At 59.8% G+C, this 15,534-nt stretch overlaps 4 protein-coding genes across 4 annotated transcripts; 3 read left to right on the plus strand and 1 right to left on the minus strand.

Moving 5' to 3' along the window:
* Nucleotides 1-454: 454 nt before the first annotated feature.
* On the plus strand, nucleotides 455-6,739 carry LBRM_04_0380 (conserved hypothetical protein; the record flags this gene model as incomplete). Its single annotated transcript, XM_001561673.2, has 1 exon — nucleotides 455-6,739. The coding sequence occupies one exon, from the start codon at nucleotides 455-457 to the stop codon at nucleotides 6,737-6,739; it is 6,285 nt and encodes a 2,094-aa protein (XP_001561723.1).
* Nucleotides 6,740-7,561: 822 nt separating this feature from the next.
* Nucleotides 7,562-8,437, plus strand: LBRM_04_0390 (conserved hypothetical protein; the record flags this gene model as incomplete). The annotated part of the gene is made up of 1 exon (XM_001561674.1): nucleotides 7,562-8,437. The coding sequence occupies one exon, from the start codon at nucleotides 7,562-7,564 to the stop codon at nucleotides 8,435-8,437; it is 876 nt and encodes a 291-aa protein (XP_001561724.1).
* Nucleotides 8,438-9,373: 936 nt separating this feature from the next.
* LBRM_04_0400 (conserved hypothetical protein) lies at nucleotides 9,374-10,435 on the plus strand (the record flags this gene model as incomplete). The annotated part of the gene is made up of 1 exon (XM_001561675.1): nucleotides 9,374-10,435. The coding sequence occupies one exon, from the start codon at nucleotides 9,374-9,376 to the stop codon at nucleotides 10,433-10,435; it is 1,062 nt and encodes a 353-aa protein (XP_001561725.1).
* Nucleotides 10,436-13,651: 3,216 nt separating this feature from the next.
* On the minus strand, nucleotides 13,652-14,725 carry LBRM_04_0410 (hypothetical protein; the record flags this gene model as incomplete). Its single annotated transcript, XM_001561676.1, has 1 exon — nucleotides 13,652-14,725. The coding sequence occupies one exon, from the start codon at nucleotides 14,723-14,725 to the stop codon at nucleotides 13,652-13,654; it is 1,074 nt and encodes a 357-aa protein (XP_001561726.1).
* Nucleotides 14,726-15,534: the final 809 nt, after the last annotated feature.

The raw sequence follows: 15,534 nt of genomic DNA on the forward strand, positions 1-15,534 counted from the left end.
CCCCAGTGTCTTCTCTCGCTATCCGTGTCTTCCTCAGTTTTTCTCCCCCCTCCCCCTACCCCACCACCACCACCACCTCCCATCGTGTGGTCGCTGTGGTCGCTCCCGCTCGTTGCTGAATCGGCTGCCGCGTTAAACCTCGCGCTGTGTCACCCACCCTCACCCCTCTCTCTCCCCCGCCCCCGTAGTCTACCATATTGTCGTTCTCTCCGACAGATCCAAGGCAGTTGGTGTGTGCACGCCTCGCAGAGGAGCCAAGAAGGGGGAAGGTGGATTGGAGTAGTGCTCGATTTCCTCTTGTTTCGCACGAAGGAAGGTGAAAATCGCTTCAGTTCCAACGCAGACGTGTGTATCAGACAAAATATAAACCCCCGATCCAGCAGACAGAGGGTGCACACGCGCATAGCGAGGGCTCCGAGATAAAGGGCGGCGGGGAGGTGAAGAAGACTTCGCAATGTCCTACCCGTGCCCGACATCCTCGCAGAAGGGCGAGGTGGTCGGTGATGCGTGCGGAGGGAAGAACCCGACCTCGCTTTCCCTGGACGTGCCGTCGCCGGAGCACGCGTGGACAGGGGTGGGGCCGGCCCATACGCTGGACGACACCTCGGCGGGTCTCTCTCTGGGCGCGGCGACGGCGCCGGTCGCCTTTTTGCGTCCCCCCAACGCCGCCGCGGGCCGCCCCCTGCCGTCCTTTGCAGCGCTTCTGCCGACGCGGCGATCTCCGCTGTCGGTGGACGTGACGAGCAGCGGCAGCGCTGCGCACGAGCCGAGGCAGAAGAAGCGCGACCAGGCAACAGTTACAGCGCAGCTCGCGCCTCTGCACCTGATATCCAAGCCCTCCTTCCCCAGCGTTCCTGGGTCGGGGGCAACGACCCAAGGCTGCGGTGAGGGTCATGAAGATGCCGTAGCTTCTTGTGTGGCTCACCGGCAGGCCCACCGCACTCACCTGGCCGTTTCTCCTTTGAACAGTCCACTGTTCGTCCCCTCTACCGCGTCCAAGAGTCGCAGCCGCAACAAGCACGGGCTCGCAGACTCGATGTCGTTTCCGCAGAGAGCGGAGTCGCCGGTGGCCTACTCCTTCACCGACCTCTTTGTCGGCTTGGAGCGCCCGCGCCTATATGGCCGCCGACAGCGGGAGAGACTTCAGCATCACCGCCACCACGGTCGCACACATGCAGATGACGTCGTTGATGTAGATGGCCAAGCGTCGTCGAGCTCCTTCCTCTCTTCGTCGTCCTTATCGCTGGATCATATAAGCTCCATCGGTCGCCATGATGGCGCCTTCTCCGGCGAGAACACAACCAAAGACGACGACGGTGCCAATACCCCTACTGTCTATTGTAGCCCTCAGCTACCGCACTGGTGGCGCAGCATCGTGACCCCAGTCCCAGGCACCCGCGTGTCTCTGAGACCTGACACGTGCCGCCTCGAGTTTTGGTGGATTGATCGACTCGGCAGCGAAGCGTACGAAATTATCCGCATCGTCCTGAAGCACTCCCTGGAGGGGGTCGTGCTGCGCCGCAGCGGCAAGGCCGCCGTCGTTGTTGAATTTCGGATTTCGTCCAAGCTGTTAAAATCCACCGACTACGTTGTCACGCGGCGATCGCGCGAGCAGCGCGATGGGTCACCGAGTCCTGCGACAGATGCGAACACGAGTGAGTCGCCCAGCGTGCTCTTCATGGATAGTGTTTGCTCCCAGACGGTCTGCGCAGCAGAAGCCGCCACGGTTGTCCAACACAGTCCCTCTCCGACTCCCTTCACCAGCAGCGCACCCCTCGACACGAGCACCGTCACTCTCGGGCCCGTCGGAAACCAACGCACACGCAGTGGTAACCGCGGCAGCAAAGCAGAGTGCAGACGAATAGAGTCGGCGGAACCGGCGGCCAGTGTGGCCAACGCCACCACCGCCACCGCAACGACAACGGTCACGACGACCATAACGACGATTGCAGGGGGGACAAGCAGCCAACTCACATCACCGTTGTGCTTTCCTGTGTCGCCGAGACGAGCCACCGCGGAGCGAGTCCCTGAGGGCGAGGACGAGACCACCCCCTCCACGCAGGCACCTGTGTGCACACCATCCCCACGCTCTCCTTCCATGCATCTCCAGCAACCCCAGCAGTCAGAGGCGACAGGACCCTCCACCACCCTCTTACCCAGCGCACACCTCTCCCTCTCCTTCACAGGCGACAGCACCGCTGGCAAGATGACAAGAGTGATGGCTGCTGAGCGCATCGGCGGAAATGGTGAGGAAGAGGTCGATGCAACCTCGGTAAATGGCGGCGGCGGTGGCGAGAGCACCCGCTCCTTGGCGTCCACAAACGTGACGACGAACCCGAACGGAAGCCTCAGCAACGTCCTCGCGACGGCTATGCCGCCTGTGCGGCACCTCATCCAAGGTAGCCCCCCCGCGACGAAGCTAGATGAGGCACACGACATGAACATTATTGGTGGTGCCGATGATGATGTGGCCAGCAGGGAACCGGGGTCCCCCATTGGCACTCAAGGGAATCCGTGCACCCTGTCTCATCGGTGCTCCTCTCCACCGCCGCAGTCACCGTGCGACAAGCTCGCTCTTACGGTCAAGGTGAGCCCTATGACCACGAACGGCGTGGAGTCGGAGAGCTTGTACAACCACATCGGCAACCGCAGCGGTGGTGTTGCCACTGCTGGCGGCGGTGAGGGGATGTTTCTCGTCCACATCGAGTCACACAGCAAATCGAAAACAGCCAACATGAATCAGCAGAGAAGCGGAAGCCCCGTCGTCGCTCCGCCTGCTACACTCGCGTCCAATCCGCTGCTCTCCGTCAGCGGCCACCGCTACCCTGCGCTGCACGGCAGCTTCATAAGCGACTGGCAGCACGACAGCGGGCGATCGCAGCAACCGCCCCACCAGGATCTGCTGGGAAGCCCCATCAGCGCTGCCAACTCGTACTCCGACACAATAGCAAAGGTGGCTGCTGCCGCCGCAGAGGCTGCGCGCTTGGAGGACGCCACTGTTCCGACTACAGCAGCTGTAGCGGCTCCCTCACAGCAGCGGCGGCCGACCCCTTTGGACACCTCGCAGCACGTCATGGCCGAGGACGACGACTCCGTCGTGGCAATCCTCACCCTGCCAATCGCTATGTGCACCCCCATCGTCGTGGTGCGCCTCCATGCGATGCACATCCTGCACCCCCTTCTGCGCGCCATGACTCTCTTGGACAGCCCTGCCTTCTCGGCCAGCATATCGGGTGATTACCGCTACTCAGATAACATGGATACGGAGAGCACCGACGAGGCGCTGGTGACCGCAGTGCGGCTGTCGAACGTGACACCGGCGTCCTCGTCGGCAAGGGATGCGAGCAGCCCCGACTACGCTGGGGCCGTTCGCATCGTTAGCGAAGCGATCGAATTGCTCAAGCAGGAGAAGAGCATGGAGGAGGCGCCACCGATGACGACTACCCCAAACGGCCGCGCACCGACGCGTGCCCGAGACCTCTCTATCCTCTACACAGTCCGAAGCCATCTTCTCTTCCACGCCTCGCTGACATGCCTCCATGACAGCCTGCACGATGCCGAGGCGGCAATACGGTGCTGTCCCGCCAGGGATCATATCAACGCCACCTACGAGGTGCTCACTGCAAACCTAATTAGCTTCGGCTACATATCGCAGGTGGAGGACCTGGCCGGGTTTTTGCGGCATCGCCGGCGTGCCGTGTCGCCGCTGCTCCTTCGCCTCGGTCGCGTCACGCAGGTAATGGTGTCGTACGCGTCTATCTTTCTGCGCCAGCAGCTCCCGACCTCTACGCTGTGCTTGTGCGTCGGGGGGGATGCGGGTACGATGCAGTACAGCAGCACCATCATGGAAAACGCGTCGCTCTCGCCTCACTCGCCCGAAGAAGGTGGTGTGCTGCACTGTCCTCTCGGAGACTCTCCCAACGCTGCTGGAATAGTGAATCCCGCGTCGACTGGTCAGCCTCGCATTCCCTCACTCCATCCGACTCCACAACCGACGGAGCACATCAGCTTCTCTCTCAGTCACCGTGTCGACGGACTGTCGTCGCGCGCTGATACAGCTTCCAACACCGCCACGCCCCTCCAGACACACACGCTGCCGTGCGAAGTGTGCCCGCTGCTTTTCGGTCGCAACGGCAGGACCCTGCATGCTGCCGACGAGCCGCCGCGGCGGCCGCCTCTGTCCGTGTCCGCCGCAGGCGCCGACAGCATCAGCGCAGGCCTGGCACAGCACCACCGCTCCCCAACAACCCCGCGCCCGCGATCGCCGTTTTGTGGTCTCCTTCAGCCCGGCTATCCCTTCCGCCCGGGCACCGATGTGTGCCACCGCCGCCTGTTCCTCCTTGAGACCCTCCTCCCCAGCATGAACCCAACGCCGGTAAGTCGGCTACCGCTTTTCGTGTCGCGCGGGTACTGCGGCGCGACGGGGCGGCGAAGCCTGCATCCGATCAGCCAGCCAAGCAGCACCAGGGCAACGATCAGCGGCGGCAACAACAATGCCACCCCCTCTAGCGTCGTCATTGTCCAGAGAACCATGTCAAAGCGGAGGGTGAGGGCAGAAGACTTCATGCATGATCGGGACTCCATGTTGGCCCTCTTGGCTGCCACGGCCGACACGACGACGCGGTGGGGCACGGTGCCGATTGAGTACTTCTGCCGCCACATCCGCCTCTCCGCCACCCGCCGCATTCAGAAAGGTGAGGCCGTCTTGATGGAACGCCCAGCCGTTCTGATGCCCTTCTGGCCACTTCCCTCGCCGCGATCGGCGTCGGCGTCTACCACTGCCACGACGCTCCGTGGCAACAACGGCACCAGCGCCGGGGTGAGCAACAGGTCTGTCAACGTCCCATCAGTACCGTCATGCTGCGCGCAGTGTGGACGACAACGACTAGCAAAACCTGTGAACTGCCCTGGCGGCTGTCACTCCGTCTACTGCTCCGAGCAGTGTCAACAACTAGCCCTGCGGCTGTATCACGTGGTGGAGTGCGGCGGCGTTCCACCAGACCCCAACAATGCGCACGGTCTCGAGCCTGGCGACGACGTAGGAGCACGAGTGCGACGCGCAGTGACGGCGTTGCAGGGCGTTTTCTCCGACTGGAATAGCTACTTGCATCAGTTCGTTCCCTACGACACCCCGAGCACCCGCCTCACGACCCCACACACCGCGGGCTCGCCAGGGATGGCGCCCGTGTCACCATCATCAGTAGGTGAAATGCCAGGACATGATGCATCACAGCACCAGTCTGGCGATGCGAAGGGTAAGACCGTTGGGCAGGCAAAAAGGAGCTGCGTGCCACTGTCAATCTTGGTTGTCACGGCGATGCGAGTGGTGGCGCGGCTTGGGGCGATGCTGCTGAGTTTGGCGCTGCCGCTGGAACTTCTACCGCAAATGCAGAGCCACCCAGCGTGGACAGCAGAGCGGCACGCGATGATACGCGCTGTGGCTCGCACGCTGCGTCAACGCGGACTGATGGTGCCGGCGACAACGACGTCCGCTGTGCCCGGAGTCAACGCATACTGCACCTATGTGGACCCTCATCGACTCCTGCTGCTTGAGGTGCTGCTACAACAGCTCTCCGTCCCCTTCTTCGCCGACTTCAACTACAGCGCTTCGTCCACCCTCTGGGAGGGACTGCGTCAAATCCCATGCGAGGTAGCGCGTAGCTCTGGCAATCCGGTCGCTGCAACCGGTCCTGAGAAGCCGGTGGCCAGCCCAGTGGACGGCTCGCGACCGGACATGTTCCCCAACCCACCCTTCCCCCATGCACCGTCGTCTGCCCCCGCCAATGCGCAGCAGCAGCAACGCAACTGGTTTGTGGAGCTGACTCCCACGCAGCTTGAGATGGTGCTCGGCGACTTGCACAGTATGGCGCACCGAGTCTACCAGGTGGTCGCGAAGGAGTTGGTCGACGTGCCGTCCCTTCCCCTGTCTGGCGCGGAGGCGGAGGAGAACAACAGCCTCGAGTGGGGCCTCCCCGCTCGGTGGAGCTGCGTCGAGCTTCTTGGTTTTCTTAACAGCACGCGAGCGCTCCACCAAATCAGCGACTTTGCCTTGACAAGTTGGGCGGTGGTGTACCCGCGCGACATGGAACCGCCCAACGTGGCTGCCGCGATGGCGGCGGACGGCCGTAACGTGTCACAGGCCCTGTCTATCTTTCTGGGTGACGATCACTCAATGAAGATCCACCACCACCATTCCAACAAGAACAGTGTCATTGCAAACGAGTTCAGCCATGCGAGCCCTAGCGACATCCCCAACACTGCTGCGGTACCACTCGCTGTCATTAGTCCGTGGTCATGCTTAACGGTTGACCTCCACCCCATTCTGGGCAACGTCCACAGCGGCATCATATACTCTCGCTTCATGGTCGAGCACGAGCAGCGGCGACGCATGCTCGCCTACTGCGCGGCCGCAGCAGGGCGTCGCGGTGGCGACGGCATCGGCGGGGGTAGCGGGAACGAGGATTCTTTTCTCTCGGTCCACTCGGGAGTCTCGACATCGGCAGCGACGCTGCTCACTGGCGACGACTCCGCCCGAACAGGGTCGTTGCGCGACAGTTTCAACCTTCAGCTGCTCGAGGAGACTGCGCGGCGCAGCTGCTCCAACCTGCATCTCTCTCTCGTCTACACCCCATCCAAAGAGCCCGCAGTGCTCGCCGTAGCGAAGAAGAACATCACTCTCGGCGACGTACTGTGGTGGGAGTCACTGAACTGTCGCGAATACCTTTCCGCGCTCCTGTAGCGGCGCGCGTCACGCGGCACACAAGCGCGGCACGCTCGCATTCCATCCACCTCACTCTGCGTCGGGGTGAAAATGTTTGTTCCCGTGTGTGTCTGTGTCGCCTATGTAGTTTATCTGCACCCAATGCCGAACCCACGCACTGCTTCGTTCTCTCTTACTCTTACCCACTCACTCTTCTTGGCACATGGTGTTTTGCCTTCATTTCTGGCGCCATGTGCACCGATGACCGAGGAGACGCCTCAGTCGCGGCATCTCGGGGGGAGGGGGAGTCCTGTAGCAGAACGAGGGATGCGCTGAGACGACGAGAAAATGTGCTCGTGTTGCGGTGTTGTGCTTCCTCTTGTGCAGCTGTGCCTTCTTTTCAAAGTGGTCGATGAGCGATCCACAGCCCTACACGCTCGTCAGCGTCTGCCTCCTCTGTGTGTGTGTGTGTGTGTGCCCGTGGGTTTGCGTGATGACGAGACGGGAGCAACCAAGAGAGATTGAACAACCGACTCAGCTATACAAGGTGCCCGCTGCTTTACTCGTCTTAAACTCATACACCAGCCCCTCCCCCCGTCCTCCTCCCGCCCTGCGATGGGTGAATCTTCTCGTTTTCTATTGCTCACTCCAGCCTTGCTCGCTGCTCTTTGGCTCCGCTCCCCTTCTCCCTTCCCTTTTCTCCTCTTGTGTTCTGTTCGGACGCCTCGCCCTCCTCTCATGTCTCTTTCATGGGGCTGCTCCTTCGCGTGTTTCCCTCTTGGGATGTCCTCGTGACACCACCAGGCGCCCCCACGCTTCTTCCTTTTCCCTTCCCCTGTTGAGCATGCCTTGCGCCTCCACATGTGCATACAGCTGAACACAGTCAACCCACGCACGCACTTGTGTGTTGTGCCTGTCAGCAGCGCTGGTAAAGGTCAGCGGGTTGCTACATGGGCGCATGAGAAAGGAAATGGGCCGTTGGATGCAGTGGTCTCCGTGACGGATGAGCCTCGAACGTTTTGCTTTCTCTTCCCTCTACTCCTCCACTCCCTTCTCCCTCACACGCACACATCGACGCACTCACGCACTGTAGAGGCGCCCCAGCGAGCCTTTGCCCCCCCCCCCTCCCCTTCTACCTCCCCCTCCCTCCCCCCACCCCTTCAGGCGAGAGAGATGGCCCACGTTATACCCAAGGCGCTCCACAAGCGTATCAAGGGCACCAATGTGGAGGTGCGCAAGGAGGTGACGGACGACAACACCGACGCACAGTCGGCCCTCCTCTACTCGATCCACGCTGATGATGAAACAGAGCTGCGGTGGCTCCACAACACGCTGCGGCCGGAGCGTAACCTAGTCCACCCATCCGACGCCTTTCTGCGCGGCATCAAGACACTGCACCCAGCCGCCATTTTTAACACGTTTGATGTGAAGAAGGCGAAACTGCGGCGACTCACGAAGCACGAGAGGGACAAGGCGACCGCCATGAAGCGCCGCAAGGAGGAGGTGGCCCCCACCGCTGCCTACAAGGCCGCCGTCAACCCTCACAAGACCCCACGCACCGGCGGAGCTGCGCCAGCCGACGAGGTGCGCGTGCTGTCGCGGGGCATGAACAAGTCACAGAAAGCGCGCAGCCGCAGACGGGCCGCCCATAAGTCTGGTAAGGTGGCCGAGGCCCCAAAGACCTTCTTCACCAAATGGAAGAAGCGCAAGCAGGAAAAGATCGGCCGGGGTCTGTGACACCGTGTGGGTGTGTGTGGGTGTGCGCTTGTTTCTTTCGTTGTAGCTCCTCGCCGCTGCTGTGACGGCATGGAAAACGCGGTTTATATGGCCTTGTATGCTCACACACACACACACACATACCCACCCACCCTCTCTTCTTGGCACATCCTTAAACGGTTAAGCCATCCATCAGTGTCCTCTGTGACTGCCTGTTTTGGCTGGGGGTCGTTTGATCATCACACCTCCTCCTCTCACACACCCACACAGGCACGCCTACACATGGCGTGGCGTGGCGTGGCACAACTCCCCTTAAGACGCACACCCGTGGCACACAATACACATCCATCGATATATAGTAGTGTCAGCTGCTTGTGGATGAATAAGAAGAGACCGCGGGCGGGGGAAAACAAGAACCCAATATTCTTCATAGGCAACTTTGTGTGTGCACATGTGCGCGACATCCCTCGTGAGCCTGCTCTACCCCTACCCCATCTCACCCCACCCCTCGCTCTCCATTGGTGGCATTCCTGCTCGTGCGCGTGCGTGCTCTCCGATGTATCAGAGTCCTGCCTCTCTCTCTCTCTCATCTACCCTCTCTTGCTAGCCCTCCTGTTGGTTTCTCCCTCCCTCCCCCTTTCTCTCGTGTGGTGGGCTATAGTGTAATACGAAGTGGCGGCCACGACGGCAAGCGAAGCTTCATTGCAGACCTGAGAAGGTACTCAACAAGCCCAAAGGGAGAGAAAAGCGCTAAGGTAAAGAAGGAACACGCGGAGGCGGCTGCGGTTCTTGTTGTCATAGCGCGCACCACAGAGTCCCCTCTCCCGCTTGTTCTCCGTCCCTGGCATCATTCAGTAACACAGAGAGGGAAAGCAAACCGGCCTCTCCGCGTACGGACGTGCGTGCGTGTGGTAGACGAGGTCAAGCGAAGGGCAAGCAACACTCCTGCCCATTCTCATGCGACGCGTGTTGCACGCGGCGGCGCTGCCGAGCCGCGCGCCTCTCACTCCCAGACAGTACAAGTCGTACGTGCTGAAGTATTTGCGCGGCCAGTTGCCCCACGACCTTAAAGACTGCGCGGGTGCACTCGGCTGCTTGTACGGCACGTTGCCCGACGTGGACGAGTACAGGCAATTTGTGGTGCCGCTTCAGGTGCTCCAGCAGTACCATCAGTTGGGGTACGCTAAGCTGCCGCGTTCGGTGCTAGACCCACCACAGGTAGACATCCTCGCGGACGAGGTGAACCAGCTCGCCAACAACGTAGAGCATCACCCCAAGTCGGAGCACCTCTACGCCACCTCGCTCGCCGATTTGACCAGCGGTCCGCTTTTCTACTGCCAGGGCCAGTGGCGGTGCGCTTGGGGGATGCACGACCTCGTGTACCTGCCGACGCTGACCGTCGCTGCGTCGCAGGCGCTCGGCAATCGCCTCGTGCGGCTCTGGTATGACGAGGTCTTCATGAAGGAGCCCCGCACTGGCCCGTGCGTGCCGTGGCAGCAAAACTACGTGCGTTGGCAGCACACGACACCGGTGAACCACGTTAGCATCATGGTCGCGCTCGACACCCTCAACAAAGACCGCGGGGCACCTTGTTTGATTCCCGGCAGCCACCGCTGGCGCGAGGGCCAGCTGCTGCCGCCGGTGCCGTACGATCCCACGCAGAGTGAGGCGCAGCAGCTGAACACGATTTGGGACATCACCACCGATGACGAGCAGGAGATGCTCGCCGACACGCCGCCCGTCACAGTAGACCTGCGCCGCGGTGAGGCGCTACTGATTCATCCAAAGACGCTCTTCGCGACTCATGGCAACCGCTCCCTTGACGCGGCGCGGTGCTGCTGCGTGCATTACATGGGCGAAGAGACGCATGCAGTGCAGGACGGCCCGTTGCTGCCGCACACTACCCGCTTCCGCGCCGGCGCGCGTGTCAGCGGCCCGTTCTTCCCCGTCGTCTTTGACCCGGCTATGACGGAGGACCTTCTGATGCTGAACTGCGAGGCGGGCGGCGCCACCGCCTGAGAACGAGGGGGGGCGCGCATGTCGGGGCAGTCGCGTGTTGTTATCTGGCTGGCCGGTGCGCCGGACCCCCACCCACCCACCCCCGGCGGCGCCGCCACACATGCGCAAGCACGCACCTGGAAAAAAGACGAGGAGCAACTCCCAGCGCCCGGCATCCCCACCCCGGGGCGGGAATCGGCGCGGGGCCAGGCGACGCGAGGGGGGAGGCCAAACCAACCGAAAACACGAGAAAAAGCGCGGCACCCCGGCACGGAACACCACGCCCGCCCGAGAGCTCCCCGGCCCCGCCAAGGCGCCGGAAAAAGCGGAACCTGGAGGGCCGCGGAAGCACTTATTTCCACCAGCCCACCCAAGCAGCAAAACAAAACCGGAAAGCCCGTGCGCAGGGGGCAGGCTGCGCCAAGGGCGCACAGCCCGGCCCCCCACCCCCACAGCGCAGCCGCATGCAAACCACCCCAAAACCCGAGCCGCCACGAGAAAAGGGGCATCCCGCAAACCCATTTCCTGCGCGGCCAAGCACGTTTTCCCTTGCCCTACCGAGCGCAAAGCGGGGTGCCGGAAAAGCCCCGGGCCCCCCCCCCAAAACAGGTTTTGAACGAGGCGAACAAAAGACCCACCACCACCCCCCTGCACAAAAAAACGCGGAAAACCTCTGCTGGACACGAAGGGAAAACCACAGCAGCAGCACACCTCTGTACGCGCGTCATGTTCTGACTGGCGAGCATTCCGCCCACGACGGGGGTGCAAAACGCCCGCGCCACCCCTGCCCTTTTTCCCCGGCACGCACGCGCCGCATCAAGGTATTCTACGTATCCCCCCCTTCAAAACCCATGAAAACCACGGCATCGATTTACACAACCCAGGGGTCCCCCCAGCATTGCACAGAAGTGAAGCAAAAGCACGCAACCACTCGATATTCACCGGGCGCGAAATCGAGAACAGCTAATCAGAGCATGGCATGACAATTTTGCCGGCGGTCTTTTGCCCTCATTTCCGTGACCCCGATACTAACAGCTTGCAAAACCAAAACGCAGGGGGAGGGGGGCTAATCGTGGATGTCGATTTGGTTCCTAGTTGTTTTCGGCATCCATTTGGTGAAGCTCGCGCGGGGCATTTTTCACCAAACACCAAAGCGCGGCAATGTCACGGCACCCTTCGCCCCAGAAAAAAGTGCGCCAGGGGGTGCGGCCTGCATGTTTGAAAAGTTCGGTACACCCCAAGGAAAGCCAGAAGCAACGCAAAACCCCAGAAACCGAGGGCAACAGCGGAAAAAGCAGCGGTGATATAAGGAGCATTCAGGCGCAAAATATAGACAACAACCGAGCGAGGAAGCAACGCAAACACAATACGGTTTAGAGTGGGAATTTCCATTTTCCAATAACTGTGGCGGCGCATCGCCTTGGTGGAAAGATCGAATCCAAACGAAAAAGGCCTAAAGAAACCCAGCATCAATAGCGAAGAAAAGGAATACATGCCCCTGGTTTCGCTATAAAAAGGTACGGTTAACAATACTGTTTCTTCGGCTGCCGCCGTTTTTTTTCTGTCCCCCCCCCCCCGCGTTTGGGGCAATAGGGTTGGTTTCCGGCGCAGCAACCACGAATCGGATGGGCCGTCTCGGGTGAAGAAACCGCAAGAAGAGCTTGCGGCTGAGCATTCCGGAAGTGACTGCGCTTCGTCCGCGGAACAAAGGGGCAGAACACAAAACCATTTGGCGGGCCAATTTGTTCCCAAAGGGAACAGTGCCGGTGGTCGAACCTGCGGCCGGGCTTTGCGGAAGAGGGCGCCTAATGGGCGAGGCCTCCGCACGTATCTGGGTTTGGAGGCACTACGTCACATGGCATTGCCCACTTACTAAAAAGGGAACGCGCAAGCCCCACCCACCAGCGGGGGCCCGCCGTTGCGCGTGGATGTCACGTGGCTTGTAACATCCGGAAGTTGCCCACAACGATTCCACGATAAGGACGCATTTCTGGAATCCCTCGGGCCCTGCGGGGATTCTTGGCTCCCCATTCCCCGTTGGCGGCGTACCGTGTAAAGCGGCAGCCTGTTCCCGCAATGGATTTCACCGACAACGGTTTGAGCAGTTTCCCACAGCTTAGAAAAGTCGTCCGTGACGGCATTCACCGCAGCGAATTCTCGCCAACCCCGCTTCCCCCGGCGAGCCATGGGTTCCCCAGCAAAACAGGCCCTTCGGGCACGGGGGAGAGAGACGACCACCACACAAGCGGAAGCGATGCGCGCCCCCCCCCCCCCATAGCCACGACCCCCGTTTGCCAAGCAGCACCCTTGCAAGGAAGGAGAAAAGGCCCATGATGCAGATAGGTTGACTTTGGGTGAGGCATAGTGAACTACAGCAGCCACTTCCACCGCGGCTGCATTGGATACCTTTATGAATCCCTGCGTGTGCGCATGCAAACCGGAGGCGAATTCCCAACCCGTTTAACACCAAGAATAGTGAGCAGGACAAGATTTCGCTCTCAACTGCAGAGGTTTGGCGCAAAGGACCTCTTCCTAGGGAGGCCGGAGGGGATTGGCCATTGGCCGCGTGAAGAAGCAACCGCTCTTCTTTCGGCACGGTTTCCGCAATGGCAAGGACGAGCTTCTGAAGACCTCTGCGCATGGAAATGCCCTCTTCCTTTCAACTGCTAAGCACAGGGCCGCAGTCCTCGGTGACGGTTCGTCCGGTAGTCGTGCCAAAAGGGTTTTATAGAAGGATGGCGGCAGTGGCCGGGCAGTGCCCGGTGAAACAAGCATTTCCGTTCGAAGCTACGGTGTGGGGTGCTCCGGAGGGGCCATTGGGACGTTCATGGGTGCGGCATGCTTTGTAATAACAAAGTTGCCCTCTTCCACAAAGTGTGAATAGTCTACAGGCAAAGCGGTTCCAATAGACACGCCGCGCGTAAACGCACTGCGCACCGGTGCGGTGGGGAAGGCGTTGGCACCGGCGAGGATCCATTCCCAACCAGCAGCCCAGAAACAAAGCCACTCATCCCCACCCCGCCCACCGGCGAGAAACTTTGTGTTGACGGAAGGGGAAAAAGAGTGGCCGGTTGGAAAACCCAGATTCGACGAACGTGGATAGCCTGCGGGGCATGGACCGTCTTCGATACACTTTTATTTGCAGGGGAAAGGGGCCGGATTCCAACAGCACCGGTTCCTCATCACGGGCGGCGGGAGGACCAGCGGCAAGCCGGTAAAAACGAACGCGCTGGCCGATCAGCTTGGATTTGGCCTCGCCTTGCATTTCCCTCCATCCGGCGGCCTGGAGCCACCATGGGCAGGGGGAAACTGTCTCACATCGTGCGGCGAGGGCAAAAACCGGCGGTTTTCAACACGACACAACTGCACCCCCTGCGGTCCCAGTTGCTTTTGCGCATGCGTCGCATTGGCGTTGTGTTTGGCTCGGGCACCCGGTTGAAGATCAATACGCTTGGGATTCTTTTTGCCACCGAACAGTGAAACAGTGACCCCGTGCCCTCCGAGGAAAAGTGGGTCGAACACTTTCTCTTCGTTCGTGTGGCTCGGGGGTGTGCGAAACAGTGCTTCGCCTTTTTGCGGATTTATCCACATGCCGCTGTCTTTCGACCACGCCGCCACTTTTCCAAGGACCGCGTTGCCGATCCTTACGCCAGAATTCCGCCCACGACATGGAATGGTGATGGCCAGGTCGTCCGCGTACATGCCGAACTGTGCGTAAGGGAATAGGGTTACCAACAACTCTGGGAGGAGTGGCTTGGAGGGGGGATGGTTGCAGTGCAAGAGCAGCTCCTTGGGGACACAAGCCTTTAGGGCATACTGTTGGCCTAATGGGTTTCCAAGCTTTGCTTGCGCATAGCGGTGTGCAAGGAAGTTTCGGAGCCAGTGCTTTAAGCGGGTGCCGGGGAAACTCTGTGTTCTCTTCGGGAGAATCAAGGGATCCACAGTGTCGAAGGCCTTGCTAGAATCCACCAGGATTATCAACGTCTGTATTGCTTGGTGGGTTGCTTGCTGCTCCCTGCCCGGGCGCTTGCCGATCATCACGTGGCAATGGATATTTCTATGTATCTCGACCGTGTCCGTGATCCTGGAAAGTACCATTTTCTTGGCGCAGCCACGCCCATGCGCATGTTGGCATAGACGGGGCTGCCGCGCATGAAATAAGCACGTTAACGCTACGTGCCGCATAAGTTTGGAGACGCAAGAGGTGGGACCAATTGACCGGCGCGAAGATTGCCCTGGTTTCCCGGGTTTTGGTGGCGGTGAAACGTGCGCGTTCTTCCGCTGTTGGGGAACAAGGTGGGCGATCCACATCCAGTTAATGGGAGTTAAAATACGCGCTTTTGTCTTATGGGGATGGTGGTGCAGCGCCTCGTTGGGGATGCCATCCTGCCCGGCGGTCTTCGAGACGCGCCAGGGCTGCCTTGAGCTCTTTGCCGGAGAACAGGCGGTCTGTTCCCTCCCGCCTGTTTGTCTTCACCCAATTTGCCGTCACGCCACACCCTGGCTCGAAGGAAAGAAAACAGCGGGCGCGCGTGCTCGGCGCATCTTCGGCGGGAAAGGTTAAGGGGGTGGCGGCTCCTGCGTTGGTAGGCTCAACTTGCGGTTCGTCCACGCCGTGGTCGGCACCCGCATCCTCCCGCGGTTCCCGGAGCACACACACACCTCCGCGGAGGGAAACCGGTTCGCCGTTCTGTGGCCTTCCGGTCCGTTCCGGACATCCTATAAATTTATGTCTTAGGTTTGGTCGCGTGAAGGAACCTATTTAAAACAACCCGATTTTTTATTTTTTGCCCAATTTTTCGCGGTCCACCAAGAAAACCCCACCCCCCAAAACCCATTTATTCCCCCAATGACATAAACCCCGGCAAAAAACGAAAAAAAAACAAAACCCACCACCACAATATTTCCTTTAAAAAAAAAAGAAAATTTATACAAACCACCCCGAAATTATAAAAAATTTTTTTTACAACCAAAAAAAAAAAAAAAAAAAAATAAAAAAAAAAAAAAAAATTAAAAAAAAAAAATTTTTTTTAACAAAAAAATAAAAAAAAAAAATTTCCCCAAAAAAAAAAAAAAAAAAAAAAAAAAAAAAAAAAAAAAAAAAAAAAAAAAAAATTCCC

The sequence above is a fragment of the Leishmania braziliensis genome, chromosome 4 (genome assembly GCF_000002845.2).
Source record: "Leishmania braziliensis MHOM/BR/75/M2904 complete genome, chromosome 4".
Classification (NCBI taxonomy): Eukaryota; Euglenozoa; class Kinetoplastea; order Trypanosomatida; family Trypanosomatidae; genus Leishmania; species Leishmania braziliensis.